Source organism: Andrena cerasifolii, chromosome 11 (genome assembly GCF_050908995.1).
Source record: "Andrena cerasifolii isolate SP2316 chromosome 11, iyAndCera1_principal, whole genome shotgun sequence".
NCBI classification, from domain to species: domain Eukaryota; kingdom Metazoa; phylum Arthropoda; class Insecta; order Hymenoptera; family Andrenidae; genus Andrena; species Andrena cerasifolii.
This window is the reverse complement of record NC_135128.1, coordinates 9,213,724-9,231,519: the sequence shown is the minus strand read 5'-3', so window position 1 is coordinate 9,231,519 and position 17,796 is coordinate 9,213,724. Positions and strand designations below refer to the sequence as shown.

General features: G+C 45.5%; 1 protein-coding gene across 3 annotated transcripts in view; it reads right to left on the bottom strand.

Annotated features, from left to right (window-relative positions):
* LOC143374836 (uncharacterized) overlaps nt 1-17,796 on the bottom strand; it is a 112,622-nt gene that overhangs the window by 18,898 nt on the left and 75,928 nt on the right. For all 3 annotated transcript variants that reach the window (XM_076823353.1, XM_076823351.1, XM_076823352.1), the window contains exon 3: nt 7,864-7,977. In XM_076823353.1, the coding sequence (XP_076679468.1) occupies nt 7,864-7,977 (114 nt within the window). The remainder of the gene's footprint in view (nt 1-7,863; nt 7,978-17,796) is intronic.

The following is a 17,796-nucleotide window of genomic DNA, read 5'->3' as shown; positions in this document are numbered from 1 at the left end:
GTGCACTCGTGATAAACACATCCAACGTTTTTACGCTTCGCCGTGTGCGCAAAACGGCCAGAACCAGGGCAGAAAAAACGGTGGATGAAGCATCGAAGTGCAGCGGATGTGTATAAATGCTTTTGTGCATTTAGTAGCCCAGGTCCTGTCGCGTTCCGCGACCGCTAAATAATTTCATCGGATCTCAGTCGTGGCGCCTCGAAACGAGATACGCAGATAAAGATCGCGCCACCATTTACCAGAAACCCCGTCACGGGCGCGTGCACAAAGATTACAGAGGCCCGAACGAGACTGTGACGAACTCATTTCCACGGTCCATTATACGATCATAACTCAAAAGCGAGCCGCCAAGTCGGGGATTGATTCTGTCGCGAGCAACCGAGCGTAGCAAGTCGCGGCGTTTGATATCGGCAGAAGCGATAGGTCAAGCGGTGAAATCAGCCGAGATTCCTGAACAGTTCCAGGCATGGATGCGTGTAATATCTAGCGTAAACGATCCGAGCGAGTAGTCTCTGATTTGAATAGACTTCAGCGGCGATTCGTGGAAACTTTGTAAGAATTGATGTACTCGACCATGTTACACCATCATGACTGCCTTTATTCATCTTCAACTGCAAGGATTAATGACGAATACAGCAAAACTGACGTGCAACTGGTGCCCAAGGTGTCTTTTCACGACTTGCAATGAACCTGTGCGATTACCACAGTCCGAAGTCGTGATGCTAGCTCGTGAATCTTCCCCGACACGAACTTGGACAAACGAAGGAAACCAGTTACGCTATTCGACATGGATAGGGACGATAGATCAGGGGAGGGTGAAATCGAGCGAGGTTCCTGAATGCTACGAATCCCGCCTCGGTTTGAGGGCAAATACACCGAGGGCCACTTGGCTGACGCTAAATAATTCATAGAACAGCCCGAACGTCTATACGAGAGACGGTGCTGTGCCAATAGCCATTGGACCGTTCATCACAGACTATTGATTGGGCTTCAGAGCTTTCCCGGCCCGTTCCTTGTCGTCCCCCCTAGCCAACTTCCTGAAACTGAACGCAATCAGGCGACGTATGACATTTGCCAATCACAAACGGAAGCCCAAGTTGCTCTAGGATTCAGGCGATACGGGGGTAGTCAATCTAACCAAATGCATAATTCATGGGATGTGGGATGCTGCGTTCCTCGTTTTACTGATCTTAGGAGACACGACGAGGCTCGACAGTCTCGCATCACTCGCCTACCTTACGTTCTATTCTTCCTTCCTCGCAGAAAACCGACGTCAGAGCATTGAAACGCTCTACATTCTCCTATATTATCCACGTATACTAGGGAAACACGCATAATAGAGTTTCCTGGTTTCACACAGCAACCAAGAACTTGACAAATTCCACACTGACATTAATGGAGAACCTCGGACCATTTTGTCGAACCCACCAAAACAAAACGTACACCCAGACGTGCCCAGGTGCACCCTGTACCCAGGTGGGTAGGCGAGTCCGGGTGCACATGTACCAGAGTTCATCACGTGGACCCGAGTGCACCTGTACTCAGGTACACGTGAATGCTACCTATGTATTTTTGGCGTGCAGCCTTGTTTGGCGAGAGCTTAACTTTAATTTTATGCCAAATGATACCTTATGATGAGACATCAATCACTCGAAATTTTCAGGTTCAGGTGACAATTAGTTTCTGAAATATGAGAGGTCAAAGAAGTGACAATTCGTTAACGCGTCAGCCGATACGCTTCGACGTACGGATCTTTATGTCAGTCCGATAAATTAAACAATTATTTCCAGGAGTTTTGCTGACTGCTAACAACGAATTTAGTACTTATAAGGTATCGTTTGGCATAAAACTCAGTCCTAAAATCGTGGGACCAAAAAGAGGCGATTTCTTGGGTCAACTTTTTCGGTCTCAGCAGCTGGGCCCGGCCTAGGGGCTTTCGCCTCAGCTGGTGGACTGCCTGGTTCCCGCCCCTCCCCCGCGGGCACAATTACCCCTCACCGTAGCCCCGGACTCCCATAGTGTACTTATATTCATCCCCCCATTTCTTGCAACCCCCAAAGGAGGGTGCAGCATGCTGAATAAACGCTTTCTCATTCAACTCGAAGTTTCCTTGTTACTGGAGTGCGTGCTATAAATCTCCGTCCGTAATAAAGCCTGACCCGACGTAATCAGCTCTAACTGGTGCAATTGTACGCCTGCGTGACCGATCTTTTATTAATGAGGTCAACCTTCCTGTCCTTTCTTCCGGACGCTGCATAATCGTGCACCCTCTGCCTCCCCGCCGCTTCGTTCTTCATTCTTCTTTTCGCTGACGTCGTCTATTAAGCAATAACAGATTTCTTTCGCTCCACCCCTCCACCGGCCCCCAAACAGGAACGAACGTTTCGTTTTCTTCCCTCATCGACGCGAGCCCTCGCCCATGGACCGACGGGGCAAAGTTCAAGAAGTAGCCCTTGCAAAGCCACCGACTTACTTTTAACAAGGCCTGCCCCTTCTTGCATGAAGTTACCAGAGAAACTGGCGCACCGAGGAGTGTCGGCTAATTGGATTCTGTTATCGCGTTGCTTTGCTACCGGGAAATACGATTTTTCTTTAGCCACCCGCGTCGGCCGAGGTCTCGGGCGAGGGTGCACGCGATAAGTCACGCTTCTAAAATGTCGTAAATCCAATGGCAGTTCACTTACGCGATTTTCAATATTCTTTAGTGGAAGAGATTCCTTGGAAGCCTCGCGCCCTGAGTTCACCACCTTCCGTGATCTAAGCCTCAATCATCGTCAGAATTTTTGCAAAGTAATCTTCGTAACGTCCAGTAATCTTTGGATTATAAACGTTGTCTGGGAAGAAGATTGCAAATTCGTGGTGATTTTATATTTCAGAGGCAATCGCGTGAATTATTTGACAGGGATCAGCCTTCAACATTGAGAGACGTCTATCCTTTACTGGATTTCTATTCGTGTCTCTTTACTAAGTGAAAAGTATTGTAACTTCGTTTCTATGGAATACGGGAACTGAATTGTTCTTTGTGTCGTTGATTGAAAGTGTGACCCTATTTTTTAAGATCCCTTTTTTTCTCGCTGTCAGTCGGTGATCCGGGGTAAAAAAAGCACGGACATCCGTTCGATACCGTTTCAACCGCGCCCAAAAACCGAGTTGTGTGCCCCGCGGGACCCGACCTCGGCTGGATCCTAACGCGAGATTTCCATTTTCCGGCTATAAATCAAAATGTCGTCGATTCGACCGAACGCCAGCCGGCTTTTTCCCACCCACACCCACCCTGGACCCGAATACTGTCTTCCACGCTCGTGGAAAGGTAAATAACGATCGTTCCAGCAGCCCGGCCGCCATGGGCGACATTAAAAATCTCGGTCTTAAAAAGTTTCAGCACCCCCGCTCCATTTTATTCCTTCCTTCTCTTTGCCTTCCCTTTTCTTCGTCTCCCTCGAACCCCTGGCCGCAGGGTACGATGAAAACTTGGGCAATTACGTGGAATTAAACTCCTTAAGATTTATAAGAGGAGGGGGGCAGTTTGACACACCAAAGGGGAAAATAGGGGAAGGAACAGAGTGTCCTTCGGATATTTGTTGCCTCGTTAACGACGCACGAAAGCCGCGCTATCATAGCTTGAGAAATTCGGGGGAAATTAACGCCAATATATTGTGGTTTATTCATAAAACGCTACAATAGAATTTAAGTTAAATATGTAGAATGAAGTTTCTTCATAGAAGACTTAATTTTTCTCCCCATTCTCTTATTTATATTTCTTTTTTTTTTTCTTTTAAAATAGAACTCCTTTCATAGGTTCGATTGATTCCTCCGGATAGTATTCAGCTCTTTTCGACCTCTACTACGTATTTTGGATCACCATGCAATGACATCGATTCCAAAATCCTCTATTAGCAACCTAAATCACGTAACAAGCCGCTTTATGGCTAATACATAACCGGTAACGAGGGCATAAATGTAAACCGTCGATACACAGACCACTCGTTAATAAGTAATTGAGAATCTTGCAGAATTTTCGACTGCACCTCATAAAAGAGGCATCGGACGCTCCATACAATATGCAGCCACATTTCTCGCTATCGGAATTAATAATCCAACACCGGTTCAGCGTTCCACCATTTTTCGTAACGTGAAACATGAACTCTGGATAATTAATGAGCACCGTTCCAACTTATGGTCCGCGGAAAATCCCTGGGAAACGTTTGCAAGTCCCTCTGGCCCGTATCAATAAAGAGTATCGGCGCGGCGAGATGAATAAAATTGTGGAACATTTGGGCCAGCGCGCTTTCGATACGAATCGCGAATGGAAGGGCTGGAACAATCGATGGTCACTAACGAATATGGTAGCGTCGATGATAATGCGATTTGTCTGGAGCGCAGCACGATGCAAACTGTCCCTTTCAATATTTATTCGATGGCCGGCAGGCTCTGGCGCCGTTAATACGTATCGACCATAATTTATCGGTAATAATTGACGAATCCGATTACCGGCTGTATCGTTCGCTATTCCTGGTCCCTCTTTTTGCAGGTACTGCCCGGTATTGGTTACAGCCGCGCAATGGACCGCTGGATCCAATTATGCCCGGCTATGTACAGAGGAAAGGATCGATTCTATTCAGGCGAATACTTGTAACCGGAGGGAAACGGAGTCGTTTTGTCACCGGGGGAGTCGTAGCATTAAGGTACCGAGGACGAATGATAATTGCCTTCGATAACCGTTGTAGAACCCTGGTATTAAGCTATTCTGGGAATATTAGAAAGATATATTGGATAGTCTGCTGACTATTACCACTCGAATGTCTGCAGAAATGTGAGATGCAAGGGGGAAGTCCCTCTCGTGAAAGCTACAGGAAATTGCTTCCTATAATTGAGGAGCAATTTTTTACAGCTGTTGCATTTAGAGATATAACTCCCTATCACGCTAACAAATCGCCGGTTGCTTTTAAGATCCCCGCTGTGCAACTCTCAACAGTAATAGCTGTATCGTAAATTAACGTTAAAGCACATTCGCTCGGCTCGAAAAATCTGCAGAGGGAACTACTGCACGTCTGACCAATGCTTCTCCGTTCTACTGGATCCATTAAAATCACACAGCCGGTTATAACGCTGGAATAACTTAGCACGAATTCTGTCCACAAAAATAGCTGATAAAGTCCTTGACTCACGGGGGAAGGTTGAAAGTCGAGACAGTAGCTATACATTCGTGAACAGCTCCTCGCCGGTGATCGAACTTGCTCCGCCAAGGATCACAGGAAAGGGAAATGACGGGCTCGAAAGGGGTGACGGGGTGAAGGTTCAGGCTATTTCAGGAAGCCGTAGTGATTACGCTTCGGTCGCCAATGAGAGCTTATCTCGCCGCCTTGCAAAGAAGTGTCTATATATACGTGGCCATTACTGGCCGCACGCGGTGGTAGCAACCCCCCTTTTCGCCCTCGGCCCAGCGGCTGAACTCCGTCAACCCAGGCTAAGTTATTACGCCGTGAAAATAAGGAGAAAATTGGAAAGCGGTTTAGCCGTGAAAGTGGTGTCAATTACTGTCGGTGTTCTCGACACCGAAGGGGGCTAAGGTACCCACCCTCCTGCGGGGAGCTCGGCGGGACGATCAAAGAAATTCGTGATCACGGACGCATCTGAACTCGAGTACACCCTCGCGCGCCTGTCCGCGTTGCAATTTATAAAGGAGGTTAACGACAAGATCGTAATTTCTATAATTAATGACCCACGTGAGAATAAGCATCAAGATTGCAAGCTACGGATTTTCATTCCTCGGTGATAGCGTCCAGAATGATCGTTTGACCACGTTGATAAATTGCGAGAAGCCTTATCAAACACTTAACAGGGTATATAAGCCTCTACACGTAACAATAGCGGGTGCTAGGAAATTCGTGTCTGACTTATCCCATTCATTTCTACTGAACCCCAAGTTGGTTACAGGGGTTACAGGACTTTTACATTTTGTCCGTAACTTCTCCAGTTATGAATGGAACATTCTTCACGCTTGAAGTTTCTACGACAGTTCCTGAATCCGCGTTATAATTTCTCAAAGCCGTAATTGCCTTTGTGTACCCGTCGAACAACATTTCCCCGGTTACACGTTTTTCCTTCATTGTTCTGCTTCAGCATCCCGGAAGACAACGCTGTTAATTACACGGAAAAGCCAGTGTAAAGACAATGAACCGGATGACGTAGAAGAAACGTGAAACTGCCCATTGATTGTAGCGATAAAAAGCACGCTTCCCGTAGCTGATGGAGGGCAAAGTCAGACCGTCAATCATCGTCGGACAGCGCTACTTTATCGCGATAAAAAGTGCCTGTCCATTGGCTCTGTTACAAGTAGGCCCGCGGCGATAATGATGCCAGCAGGAAGAGGGAAATCGGTTCATCGATCCTGCCTCCTTCCTGCCCCCTTCTGATTCGGCTTTGTCACCGTGCCTCGCAGGAATAAAGGAGCGAGCGCGAGGTCGCGTGAAATGGGGGGTGATTTTGGGTGTCAGGGAATTACGATGATCGACGCACTCCGTCAATAGTTTGCTTTTTGGCACCTGCGAACCGGGGCATGAATAGTGGTGAAAGCGCGGGGGAATAATGAAAAGGAGGGGGACACGCTGGAGAACAAAGCGATCACAAAAATGTCCCCGTGGAATATCGGCACCTGTTGTCCCCTGAAATAACCAGATGCCATTCATCGGGGAGCATGTCTTTCCTCGATGTCGGACAATCGTGGTTTCGGGCGTGATCGACCGTCAATTTCGATTACTGGTTGCACGTTTCCCACTTGCATACGGGTTTTCGTTCGATAGGTGCATAGCAGCCCACGTTCGGAATTTGCTTTAGTGGTGTGGCGAATTCGGTGATTAAGAGGAAAGAAGAAGTAGTGTAGGTCAACGATTAACGCTCCATTAAGTGTTCTAATTACAACGTTCGTCTGAAATCAAAATTTTAGATGGTGCAGTATTGGGAATAACTATTATTTAAAAGAGACACTTCATTCAATTTATGTTGAATTTGTTTCTTGAGAAGATTCGAGGAATTGGGCGTTTAATGAGGGAAGTGTGTAGAATGCGTAGAATAAAATTCGATGTACCTGTCGAAAAGCTATGAGCAATACTTGTGTACGAATGTACGTGTGCGGGCACTGACCCCGGTAAGTGGTGGAGGAAGGGGAAAAGTTTGATAAATATGTGTAGAGGCACATTCAAAACGGCGAGCGTGTTTTCAGTGTCCCGCGAAGCGTGCCACTGTCGTATTCAACCCCGTGCGTGGCCCAAACTTCAATTATGAAAACGGGAACTGGGTTAATCACACGCGATTCAGGCTTTTAAGGACCAGCAACGCGGAAAGAGGAATTTTTTCTTGCCGTCGTACTTGCGTGTCGTCCAACTGACTTCCCCTCACTTTGAATCGACCCTTCTGCCACCTGAACGAATATTCAAGCTCCTGAATTTATACGAAAACGGAACACGCTGGGAGGAAGAAGCTTAGCGAGCCGTGCTTCATTATTTTCGCAAATTTTCATTATCTATCAGCAAAAGTCCGAGCAAAAGCTGAAACTTCCATACGCTCCTAGAGCGTAACCCATTCCCTGGTCTCAGCGAGGACACTACATCTCCATTCAAACTTTATGATGAACACGCGCTCGATATTTCAGTTTCCGGCTGTCCGGGGGTAGAATTAAACGTCCTCGTTGAAATCCGACTTTTCGAAAGTGCTCAGCCTCGTTCATTTATTTACGAGCCCACGGAAAACCGTTCGTTACCGTTATTTATTCAGTGAGCCTCGCGAGGGCACGCGTGGACAAGGCCTGGTAGATTTAGCGGTCCCCTAACTTCGCATTTAAAGTTTATGATAAAGGGTACGAACCTGTGGGTGTACATGGTGTCCTCGCTGCTTCCACGAGGTCCTCGCGACTTCCGGGCGGCGCCTCCAGCATGGTTCCGCTGCCGGAGAATTTCTTTATGCACAGCAGGCTCAACGCTGAAATCAAATCAAAGAGGATTCTTGAAGTGAGTTGTTAAGGGTAGTAATATAGGCTAGGTTCGTGATTGGGTTTAATGACAGAGAGATTCTTTTCTTTGTGCTATTCGCATCCCCTATTTTCTGAATTCTTCTATATTGTTTTATAGTCTGCAAGAGTGTCATGGAGATATATTGTTAGTATACATAATATTTACAAGTGTACACAAGCTCTCCCAGTTTTATCCGAAATTATTCGTTAATTGTCTCCCAAGTAGCTCCGTTCTAATATTTTCGCCAACCGCGTAACGTGCTCTTTATGAAATTACAGTAGCGAAGTTATGTTAAGTTTGGTAAATAGCCCAGTTCCCTTATTGAACTCATCGTGCCTCGTAGAACTGCCTCGTTATCCGCGCATTATTGCAGGCGAATTGAATCCTTCGCGTTGAGGATAAGGGATGTTCCCCGAAGGAAGAAACTTTTCCATTTGCAATAATCCCGTTTCCAATATAATCCGCCTGGTAGACGGTAATTATTAAAGAAGATCGGGGGGGTTTGCCAAACGGAATTTCTGATTGGATGATCTTCGTGGACCGCCGCGAAATTAAGATCCACGTTGCGAAGTGTTGCCAAGCATTCCTGGTATAGTAATTCGTTTTCCGTTTCACACAACTTTCCCAACAAGTTCGAACAACCAGTTCATGTATCCACAGACACTCCAGACCACCTGGCAATTCGACAACTATGCGTAAAATCCACTTCCACTGTCTAGTGCGCTGAAATTGGACTGCCTGATCGTCGACCCGTTCTACTTACGCCTATCCACGTCGCAGAGGTTGGCATTAACTAAATAATAAATTATTCAAATAAGGGATCGAATAAAAGCTACTTTAACTTTAGATTATTCGACGAATAAAGTTAATTTTTTTATTCGTCGACGAATAAAGTTAATTTTTTTATTCGTCGACGAATAAAATTAATTTTTTTATTCGTCGACGAATAAAGTTAATTTTTTTATTCGTCGACGAATAAAGTTAATTTTTTTATTCGTCGACGAATAAAGTTAATTTTTTTATTCGTCGACGAATAAAGTTAATTTTTTTATTCGTCGACGAATAAAGTTAATTTTTTTATTCGTCGACGAATAAAGTTAATTTTTTTATTCGTCGACGAATAAAGTTATTTTTTTTATTCGTCGAGCGTTTCAACTTTAGCGTCAAAATTTTTTTTAAATCAACTTCAACTTCAACTTCAACCTCAACCTCAACCTCAACCTCAACCTCAACCTCAACCTCAACTTCAACTTCAACTTCAACATTATACTGACGATTCTTTATTAATATCAAAGCCACGCCAAAACGCACACTACCTTATCGTCTCTGAATATACCCTCATCATCCAAAATTTGAATCGAACTTCCCACACAGAATTTTTCTCGCACAGATGAAAACGTCCACCCGCGACACCCCTCTATCCAACGAATACGCATTCGAATGGACATCGTCCATCTGAAACTTTCTCATATTCTCCGCGGAGTATTTCCCCACACCTGCATCCTCCTGTTCCGCGCAATTTACCATCGGCCCAGACCCCAAGCAGCGCTAAAAGGAGGACACTCGTTGCCACGGGATCTCGTCACCAGCGCGGTATCCGTGGCGAGGCTGGCGTGCACCGGTCGGTACGCGTTTTAATTAAATTTTCACAACCACAACGCCGCCAGGAATGCTCGTCGCGCGTAATAGCGCGTGTACGTGTACGCGTTCGCGCCTGCATGTACAAATAAGGAGGAGGGGCTATACGAGACAGCTAATACTGTTTCACCTTTGTGCTGGGGCGCGGGCCAGAAAGAGAGTATTAACAACGCCGTTGAGTCGTTTCCCGGGCGGTAACGCTTAGAGAACGGCTTGCATGATTAATTTCTCAGGCGCATCTGAAACATCACGCGCATAACACCCGCTTAAAGCCGCGGTTCCTTCTGCCACGAGCTGCAACTGCTTTGCACGCCTGAGACTGGGATCCTTTGTGATAGATTCTGATAGCTTTTCTTTGAACTGCGCGGGAAAAAGTGAAGGAGAGCCTTGCTCCTTGAGGGTATCGTGAAGTGGAGTATCATTGACAGTTATTTAAGGGTAGACACCACTGTAACGACCCCAAAAGTAAAGGTATCTTTGGAAATTTATTAAACGTAAACTACGTAACACAATCACAAAAGATGCAATGTTATAACAGAACACATAGAGCAAATGTAAAAATGGTAAATTATATATTATATAGCAAAACGTTCCAAAAGCATGCAAACGTCCCCCAGTTTACGGTAATTGATGTATCCGCAACGAAGAATCTTCTATCGTCTCTGAATTTTCTCTGTAATTGCCCGAGAGTGCATAGAATTTAATATTTTCGGGTTATCAGCGGAAAATGTACATTCCTTTATTAACGAGCACATTTTTAGCAAGTCTGTGGTTGATCGTCAACCAGCACCGAGCAAGACATTAACAAGAAACGTAAGTATCCCCGTGGCAGGCTCTCAGTGTTGTTAATGGCTCATTCATTTAGTTTGAAACCCTTCCCATTGTCCTGCCCGCCCCGACGCAGTCTTCCACAGGTATGAAACTGCTTCTCAGGTTACCCGAGCACGAGTCGCGATCATTTAATTTGTTGAAACGCGATCGACGTTTTCCTTCACGGAACAGCACGATTTCTATTACGCCGTCCTCCTATCGAAGGGGAACAGAATCTCCTTTCATCCCTTCAATCATCGATAGTGGCTTCGAAATATAAGTAGAAAGTTCCTCAGGCACGAACTACAATCATAGTGTCCGTGAAGCCTCCGTCGACGTCTCGCTGTTATTACACTCTTCTTACACCGGCTGGAATGGAATTCCCGTTATCCCTTCAATCATCTATAATTGATCGAAAATGAAAGGAGCGTAGGAAACTCCGGGGGCCTTAATTCGATAACTTCCACCTGTCCTTCATTCCCCATCGTTCAAACTTCTAATCTAGCTTTGACAATTCCCTCGGAATCGACTCTCCCCTCCTTCCTCTGCCCTCGCGCGAATTTCCCTGCTATCGGCGGAAAAATTCAGCGCGCCGATCGCGGAACTTTTCTGGATCGTGGTCTCGAGCTTCCTGCGGTTCAATTTTCGTCCTTTGACGATAGCCGAAAGCCAGGAAGCATCGAGCATCGAATCACGGCTCCAGCCACCGCTTTGTCTCGTTCTATTTTCCAATGGGCTCTGGCATTCCCTTCTACGCCACCACCCCCCCTATCCACCTCCTTTCCACCCCCGCGTTTCTCGATCCTTTTGTGCCTGCTAGATCGAGCAGACCGCTTTCTTCCGCGGCACGGCTGCGGCGTTCCTAATCCTCTTCGAGCGCTCGCTCTGTCGCCTCTCCGCCGGCGAGTTTGCGGATACTTTCAAAGCGAACTCGCGTGCCGCAATTGCAGATAAAATTGTGGCTTTCAGACCGACACGCGAAGAATTCCGTGGTCGTATTTCCGACGGGCCGCATTGTTGCGAAACTACTGCCCCTCCCCCCCCACCCCTCTCTCTTCGCGCGGAATTTCAGCGAAATTGCGTTGCAACCGGGAAAAATGCTTCCCCTGTCGCTTGGCTGGGATTTCTGGTGGCAAGTGTCGGTGAAGATGTATTCAAGAAAATACGGGATAAGTGTAAACATGGAATGGTAGACAGAATTGAAGTAGGTGATGTAAAGCGGTATCCTTACTTTAGGAAATACTCAAAAGGATCTGCTGGTTGAGGATGTGTCGTTGCTTGAATACATTCTCTGACTCGTTTCTTACAAGGGACATTACCAAACTGTTGCACGTCGATTTTGATGAGGTTTACGTAGATTATACTTCTCGAAAAAATATTTAACGGCTGTCATCCATATCCAGGGGGCGAAATCAGCCCTCAAAGTCGGGGGTGAAAAACACATTTGCTCCAATATCTTGGAAAGTATGCAGTATAGAGAAAAATCTTTTAGACGAAAATGATGTGTTGCTTTATAACCAATTTAGCTACATAATCAGATTTCGTGAAGAATTACTACCTTTTAGCGTATTGTTTAAACAAATCGACGTATTACAATCTGATTACGTGGCCGAATTTGTTATAAAAAAATACATTACTTTTGTCTAATAGATTTTTTTCTATAGTCCATACTTTCCGAGATTTTGGGGTAAACGTGTTTTGCATCCCCAACTTTGAGGGCTGATTTCAACCCTAGATGTGGGTGATTGCTGATAAAAAAATAGGTATCAAATATTTTTCCGAGAACTATAATCTACGTAAACCTCATAAAAATTGGAGCGTACCAGTTGAGTAATGTCCCTTATTAAAGTCCCTCGCATGTTTACACTGATTCTTCTAAAATTAAACAGATTCTGAGTCTTTCAACTGTATATATCCCATTAGTGGAGCTGAATTTAAGGTGTGGAATTTTCCCCGAACATTTACAGGTGATATATGAAACCAAATCGATTACGAATGCCTCGATACCAGTAACACTCCCCCAAAATGGTAAACATCGCGTGCCAATGGTATTATTTTGAGCGTGTAATACCCCGCTAGTGAGCCCTCGATTGGAATTTGATCCGGAACAATTCGGTTTGCCCGGAAATCCCGTCGCGCAACTAGCAACAGAAATTATCGCCATTCTGTTGGACGATCGGGCCCGCATACCGTCCAAACGTTTCGTTCCGAACGTGACGTTGCGCGAAACACCCGTCGGCTATGGCATATCCCCCGATTTCTTCGACGTTTTCGAAGTTCCCCGTTGTTCCCCACTTTGCCAGATCGAGGAACAAAAAGTTGGAACGTTCCCGTCGTCCGTTACGAGCGCAAGGCTCCATGAAAGAGTTATATTCGTTGAACGTCGAAAACGAAACCCTTTACGACCGCCAGCGTTTCCATTCTTTATTCGTCATCCACTGGCTGCCCCGCCGAGATACGTGAGACGAAATCCAACGATACTTATACGATTGGCTCGGCCGAGGAGATCCCAGCCTCGACGGTGTTGCCGGTGAATTTTATTTATCCGAATACCGTGGCCGTTTATCTCCGGACTCGAGATCCTCCACGAACGATAGCCCCTGGATAGCCTACATCCCGGAATCCAATTTTTTTCCGGGGATGAAACCGCGCTTGACTGACTTACGTGTCGTGCGAGATGCGCTTTTAATGATTCTCAGATATTTTTTAATCTCTCTTTAGTGGGACCCTGTGTTCTTCAACGTGCAATCGTTTAAACTTACCCCGCTTTACGTCCCGCCACGTGTTCGTGATTTCGTCGAATCTTCCTTGCCCGTTTGGTGTTCACCCATACATTCCTCTCACATCGTTCCGATGTCCGTCGTGCTGCGAGCCTGGAGCACAGTAAAAGAGCAGAATTTTTGGTTAAGACAGTATCTCGATGGAGTATCGTTATAAGTTTTAATTATATGACCGGGTTCGTCCCGTGCACTATTTCTTCCCTGGACCGTCTCGTTATGAGATACTCTGAAAATTTTATGAAATTTTTCTCAGGGAAATGCACGTGCGGAGCTGTAAAAGCAAGCCGCGCAATCTGACGACATCGTGGGTCGCACATGCGACGAATGCATGAGACGACCGACCTCCATGAACACGTTTCGGTGCATGCAAGCGCACACGTCAGGTCGCGGCAAACAATCGGACTTTCGTGCATGGAACATAAATCTAACTTGACTTTCTATTTGTTTGGCGAATTCACCTGCGGCTGGGAACACGTTTCCACTTGTATTTGGGGGAGAATAATACTTCTCCATAGTTTCTAATACATCCGTCGCTTACGCAGGGTAAACTGTATAATGATTGGCACCCTAAGCGGAAATCCCAATTGGAATGTCTATATTTTTTTGTGAAATTTTTGTATGGTCTTAATTTTCAGTTATTATCATTGAATATGGAATAAATACCTACAACACTTAGTAAATCTGTATTTCAATCCATTACTTAGTTATAAAGCGACAGAATATACTTACCAACCCCTTATCAAAATTTAAAAAAAAGTCTAAAACTCAGGCCTTTCTCCCATCTTGTGGTGTTGCCAGATGTAAAATGTATAGTTAACTACTGGGATTTGCAAGTATTGTAGTGAAAGAAAAATAAGAAATTGTAAAAAAGTACTTTCTCAGCTTGCACTTAATTAAATATTTGGCTTCTTAATCAGGAGTGCCAAAGATTAGTGCAGTGCCATCATTAGTACAGTTTACCCTACATTTATCTTCGAGTTCGTAAGATATTGGCAATAATTTATACAAAAATTCCATTATTAAGTGATGAATGATTATTCCAATTCATCTGCTTACATGTCTGTCTAAACTTTTACTTGAGTCCTCCACATTGAGAGCACTTCTCAATGATGAGCTGTGTTTCAAATTTTCGCCCTAAAATGGTTTATTTTTTAATCCCAAGTGCCTTCACCTCCTTTGCTTTAGCCTTGTGCCCACTATTTTTGTTCTGGCACTTCCAAATTCTGAGTATCTACGCTTCTATTCCACAATTGAATCTCCCTCCTAAAAACTGAGTGTCCACACTCGTCTTCCTTCTGGAAGCTCAAAATCTATTCTCGTTACTGCTTATATTTCATTCCCAAGGATCCCTTCCGTTATTACCATAATGTGTTAGCGAGGCCAGCAGCTCGATTCTTCTTTTGCAATCGATCATCGAGCCCGTCATCGCGTTACCGCGCAGCACGCAATAAACGCATAATGCTTTGCCGATCTGCATAGCACGGGCCTGCAGCCTGTATGCACGTGTTCATGTGCATAGTCACATGCGGCGAGACGCATGCACCGCAGACCACGCTGCAGCAAACAAGAGGGGCAAGCATCTGCGGCTTCGTGCTAAATGCCGGCTACAAACTGTAGTCGTCGAATCTTGGCCGCTGTAACTTTTATCCCGCGATCGTTAAATTATATTTTATCGCTCCGGGCTTGTTCCACGCGCAAACGCCCCGGCGAATCGAATATTCAGATACGCGGAATGAATTGAACGCTGCGTTTATACGCAGCGCAACGTTCCCCTTTTCAGGAATTTAATTTTTCCCTCTGGTACCGCTTCCTTTACCAATTAATGGCAATTATTGGATTTCATTGGGTACACTCGAAATTATTATTCTCTTTCGTGCGTGGGATGTTGTTTTATTTTATAAGCAAAGTATATTTGCAAGTACAAATATTAATGGTTTATATTGAAATATAAACAGTCCGCGTGGATCTTCGGTGTTCTCCATGGGACATTTTCTGCGAGAGACGTCGATGTAATAAATGCCGCGACGGAGCGAACGGGAAACCTTGAAAGCCGTTGTAAGCACCCACGAATAGTGCTGTGGGACGAGATTGGTCGTAAATTCCGTGACGAGGAATCCTTTATCTCTTAATGTTCTCCCTTTTCCATCCCCTCTTGCGTTTGGCACCGTTACAAGGTGAGGGATGCTCGGTCCTGTTCTTAATCTGCACTTTTTCACCTCGTTCAGCCATGCTGCTCACTGATTCCTCAGCTGTGCCTTACAATTGAGAGCTGCGCACAATTCCTTTTATGAAGCGATGCGAAATTGCAGTCAGCAGGTGTCCCAGATTGTTCTGGATACATGCCGGTGCAGTCCAGTAGAGAGTACATCCTTTTGACAAGACTTCTGAAGATCCGTCAGCATTACAGCTACGTCAGATATCTAACAGTGGGAGCACATCGAAGTGACAATCATCGAATTTGATGCGACTTTGGTGGAAAGTACTTCTTACAAAAATATTTGACTTATTTTAAGTAGAGATTAAAGAAAATCCCTTTCTTAATGTATTATTTAAACGAACGGATTTTTTTTTTAATTTGTTCGCACAGCTGTATTCCTTATTAAAAATACAGAATCTTGCCATTTATACCGTTCTTCTAGCTCTAGTGGTTTCCATGATATTCGACCAAACATGTTTTTCACCTCAATTTTGAGGGTTGTTTTTACCCCTTCAACGCGAATTTTAACCGATAAAAAAATACCTGTCAAATATTTGTTTAACTTCCTACCAAAGTCGTATAAAAATCGGCGATTGTCACTTCGATATGTTCCCTTGTAAGTGCACACCTAACCCCATAACATTAAAATCCAACGCATCTTCTGATCTCTCACGACATCCTTCACTGTAGAAGACTCCTTCAATAAAATATTCATACCTTGCATCCAAAAATCTCCAAACATAAAGACTCCGAACTCATCACCAATCAATCACTTTTATAGAATCGATTCTTGAAAGAACCCGTCAACGATTTGTCCTCTGCTACAGACAAATATATCCAAGCTGTCCTCCTTCGATCCCTCCGTTATCTTGGTCCCCCGAAAGGTGTTACGGCCTCGCGCCCAGCTCCCGAGTAGACCGAAGCCTCGGTGTCCAACTGTTTTCACGTCTCACCGCCCACAATTTTTCTTCCCCCTTCCGGCCACCGTCTGCTCCGATTCAACGATTGTAACTCAAGCCCGTGGCTTGGACAGCCCAAGGAAACTCCGGCACAGAGTAGCCGTGAAACTTTCCTCGAGGAGGACGATTGGTTTCCGCCTGAAAACAGCTTTCAGGCACCAATTACCGGTTCGTCTGCTACAACCGGCCGGCGACCGCGCGAGCGATAACTGAAACTCCCGTCAGGATTTCGCCTCCTGCCGGAGCTCCGAGGCTGCTGGCCCGAATTAGCGGATGTGCAGACAGCGACGCCATTATCTGTCGCGTGGACCACCTGGAGCCCGTCTTTGTGCCCGGCGACGACGAATGGAGGGCGAAGTGGAAACTGTCCCATCAATTATCCTCGCCGAACTATTCGGGCGCAGCTCATTTTGTTAATACCCCCCCAGTGTCACGCTGTGTATGGGAGTGAACGCTAGGAGTGTCGTGGAATAATTCGGAGAAATTTCCCAGTAGTGTTTCGGAGGAAAATTCGCGTGGTACCTTCGATACGACGAATGAGGCTCTCCTATTGTTTCTGTCAATTTGATAAGCGAACGAGACTTCTATCGGCAAAAGAGGAATAGAAAAGTGGGCGAGTTATGGAGGCTGAGGACGATAGCCGAGTGAAATCCGCCGCTGAAAACCGTTCCGCCGGGCGTGAAAGCGAACGAGGTCGCCGTTATTTCCGCTACCGCCACGCAAACGATGATATTTTCGAGCGACGGTTATATTGGGGTTATTGGCGTGCGGTTCCCGGGGTTACCTGTAATTTGGGCGGGCTTCATACGTGCTGCATGCTGTGCCTATGATTCAAAAAGGTGTGAGGCACCCTTCGACCCTATCGAAACGATGGGAGAACGAAGAGATACTGGAATTTGTGGTTTTCCGAATACACTTCTTTCAGACTTGCCTGGAATTTATTTCTGAAAAATACTTAAAGTAATGGTCCCAGGGAAAACGGATAAATTTGGCCAGTTGCATATTGAATTTTGTACGTACAGAGGCTGACAAAAAGCTTTATGGTAGTTAACACCATGGTTATCTAGTCGGAAGTTATGAATTTTCAATAATTATATTGCCTTATGGTAACATAATTGGAAATTACCAACAATGTCCGCTAACGATGGAAGTTTGTGGTCCCTGGTTTAAAGCAGATTTCGAAGCATTATTCTAAAGATAAATGGCCAGCATGCAGGTATCCTTATTCGTGTATTATGCAAGAATCAAGATCCCAGCCCCTGAATCACGCCGGCCAGCCCCTGCTACGTGTACACACGCCCCATTCATGAGCTACCTCCCAGGAGTCGTATAGTTGGTGACTAGTAATTAGCTAGACGAGTGACATTATCTCCGTCATCGCTCCCAGGATGCAGCGAGCACAT